We start from the raw sequence: 2791 nt of genomic DNA on the forward strand, positions 1-2791 counted from the left end.
GAGGGGGAGAGGGAGGGAGGGAGGGAGGGAGGAGAGAAGAGAGAATGTGAATGCTAATATGTCATTCAAAGGAAAACCTGCAGTAGTTTGTTGGCTGCTTCCATCATGTGGATCCCAGAGAACAAATAATGCCAGCATTTGTGAGTTGTAGGCTTTGGGTTCTCTCTTCCTTATCACATTACATGACAAGTGTCAATGAATGGTTCATATTGCTAGCAAGTTTTAGGTGGTAGGATGAATAAGAAAATACCCTGGGGAATCTTACAGTGAAATAATAGGGCAGGACAGGGGGGCGGGTAGAGACAGAATCAGCATTCTAGAGGGCACAAAATGTCATTGCGCATTAAGGTTTTAGAAGAAAGTACTTTGGAGCTGGTTAAACAGATAAAAGTAAACCAATCTGTGCTGTATTCTGGAACCATTAAGTACTCTTGTAGAACTGAAAAAAGGACAAACTGGGCGGTGGTGGCGCACGCCTTTAATTCCAGCACTTGGGAGGGGAGGCAGAGGGAGGTAAATCTTTTGAGTTTGAGGCCAGCCTGGTCTACAGAGTAAGCACCAGGACAAGTCTACAAAGCTATGGAAAAACGAGAGAACGAGAGAGAAAATAAAAGAACAAACAGCAAGGTACTGAGTTCAGTCCTCACTCAGCACTACAAAGTATAAACAAGAAGGCAGATGGGATCATATGTGCTAGGGACTTGTTCTCCGAATTGCAGCTGCCATGGTGTCCCTACTGAAGGGATGCTGGGCTGCATACAATCCCCTTGTAAGGCGGGAATGTTAGAATTGGTTTCTTTGACGTGTCTTGGTGCTTTGGGTGGTTTTGGTAGATTTTTTTTTTTTTAGTGTGAACATTTGGTTATATTTAAGTTTTGATTAAAAAGTAAGTTTTTAAAGGGTTTTACTATATAAGTGTTGGAAACAATAGTAATTTTTCTTTATTGTTGTTGCAGGAGGCAAGTGAGGCCTATCTGGTTGGCCTTTTTGAAGATACCAACCTGTGTGCTATCCATGCCAAACGTGTAACAATTATGCCAAAAGATATCCAGCTAGCACGCCGCATACGCGGAGAACGTGCTTAAGAGTCCACTATGAGGGGAAACATTTCATTCTCAAAAAAATTTTTTTCCTCTTCTTCCTGTTATCAGTAGTTCTGAATGTTAGATATTTTTTCCATGGGGTCAAAAGGTACCTAAGTATATGATTGCGAGTGGAAAAATAGGGGACAGAAATCAGGTATTGGCAGTTTTTCCATTTTCATTTGTGTGTGAATTTTTAATATAAATGCAAGATGTAAAGCATTAATGCAAGCAAAATGTTTCAGTGAACACATTTCAACAGTTCAACTTTATAAAAATTATAAATAAACCTGTTAAAATTTTCTGGACAATGCCAGCATTTGGATTTTTTTAAAATAAGTAAATTTCTTATTGACGGCAACTAAATGGTGTTTGTAGCATTTTTATCATATAGTAGATTCCATCATTCACTATACTTTTCTAACTGAGTTGTCCTACATGCAAGTACATGTTTTTAATGTTGTCTGTCTTCTGTGCTGTTCCTGTAAGTTTGCTATTAAAATACATTAAACTATACCTGCTTTTGGTCTTTATTATTAACCTTACAGATACAAATTTAATATCCAGGGATTTGCTATTATCACCTTATGTCTGAGACAGAACTCTTTGAGAGCCCAGGCAGTAGTGGTACACACCTTTAATCCCAACACTTGGGAGGCAGAGGCAGTTGGATCTCTTGAGTTTGAAGCCAGCCTGGTCTGCAGATTGAGTTCCAGACAGCCAAAGCTACACAGAAAAACTATGTCTCCAAAAACGTACTCTACCCCCACCCCCAAAAAAGCTTGAGAGACATAGAAAAAAGTAACTGGAGCACCTGGAAATAATTTGAATAAAGAACCCTCACTCGAAAAACCAGAGTGTAATCATTGGTATATACTATTAAACCTTTAATAGTAACAAAAATGTGTAAATCTAAAGATCTTGCTATTCCAAAATGCTGCATATTAAGTTATTCAAGCACCAATCATTCATTAACTTGTTTTGGTTAGCATTGGAGTGTTTAATGTGGAGTGTGGTGACAGGCACTAATAACATGGACTTAGCTGAAACACTGAAGGACATGCAGTATTGACTGCGCAGAGAGCAGACTAGATGGCAGTCTTTTTTTTTTTTTTAGCAGAAACCAGATTATAGGTGCTTATAGAAATTGACTGGGGCCAGGTGTGTTAGTACAGGCCTTTAATCCCAGCGTTTGGAAGTCTATAGCTTGTTCTTGGGTTTCAGTCCTCAGCAGTGTACACACTGCGTGTGATGGCTCATCCTTGTAAGCTAGATGTGGTTTATGCCTTTAAACCCCAGCACTCCGGAGGCAGGGACAAACATTAATTTTGAGGCCAGCCTGGTCTACAAGGTAGCCAGGGCTGCATAGAAAAACCCTGTCTCCAAAAAAATCTCTTGGGGGGGGCTGGAGAGACGGCTCAGAGGTTAAGAGCATTGCCTGCTCTTACAAAGGTCCTGACTTCAATTCCCAGCAACCACATGGTGGCTCACAACCATCTGTAATGAGGTCTGGTGCCCTCCTCTGGCGTGCACCACAGACAGAATATTGTATACATAATAAATATATTTTTAAAAAATCTCTTGGACAAATTAGTGCAATTATTTTAAGATTGTTGCTACATTTTGTCAGAATCTTGCTGTATGGAGCACTGACTGACCTTCAGACAGCAGTTTTGGAATGTGCTACAGGTAAGACGTGTACCACTAGG

General features: G+C 40.1%; 1 protein-coding gene across 1 annotated transcript in view; it reads left to right on the forward strand.

Annotated features, from left to right (window-relative positions):
• The window catches only part of LOC101978975 (histone H3.3), an 11299-nt gene extending 9701 nt beyond the window's left edge, over positions 1-1598 (forward strand). Inside the window, exon 4 of the mRNA XM_005348960.3 lies at positions 957-1598. Coding sequence (XP_005349017.1) covers positions 957-1085 — 129 coding nt within the window. The 3' untranslated portion in view covers positions 1086-1598. The remainder of the gene's footprint in view (positions 1-956) is intronic.
• Positions 1599-2791: the final 1193 nt, after the last annotated feature.

The sequence above is a fragment of the Microtus ochrogaster genome, chromosome 6, assembly GCF_000317375.1.
Source record: "Microtus ochrogaster isolate Prairie Vole_2 chromosome 6, MicOch1.0, whole genome shotgun sequence".
NCBI classification, from domain to species: Eukaryota; Metazoa; Chordata; class Mammalia; order Rodentia; family Cricetidae; genus Microtus; species Microtus ochrogaster.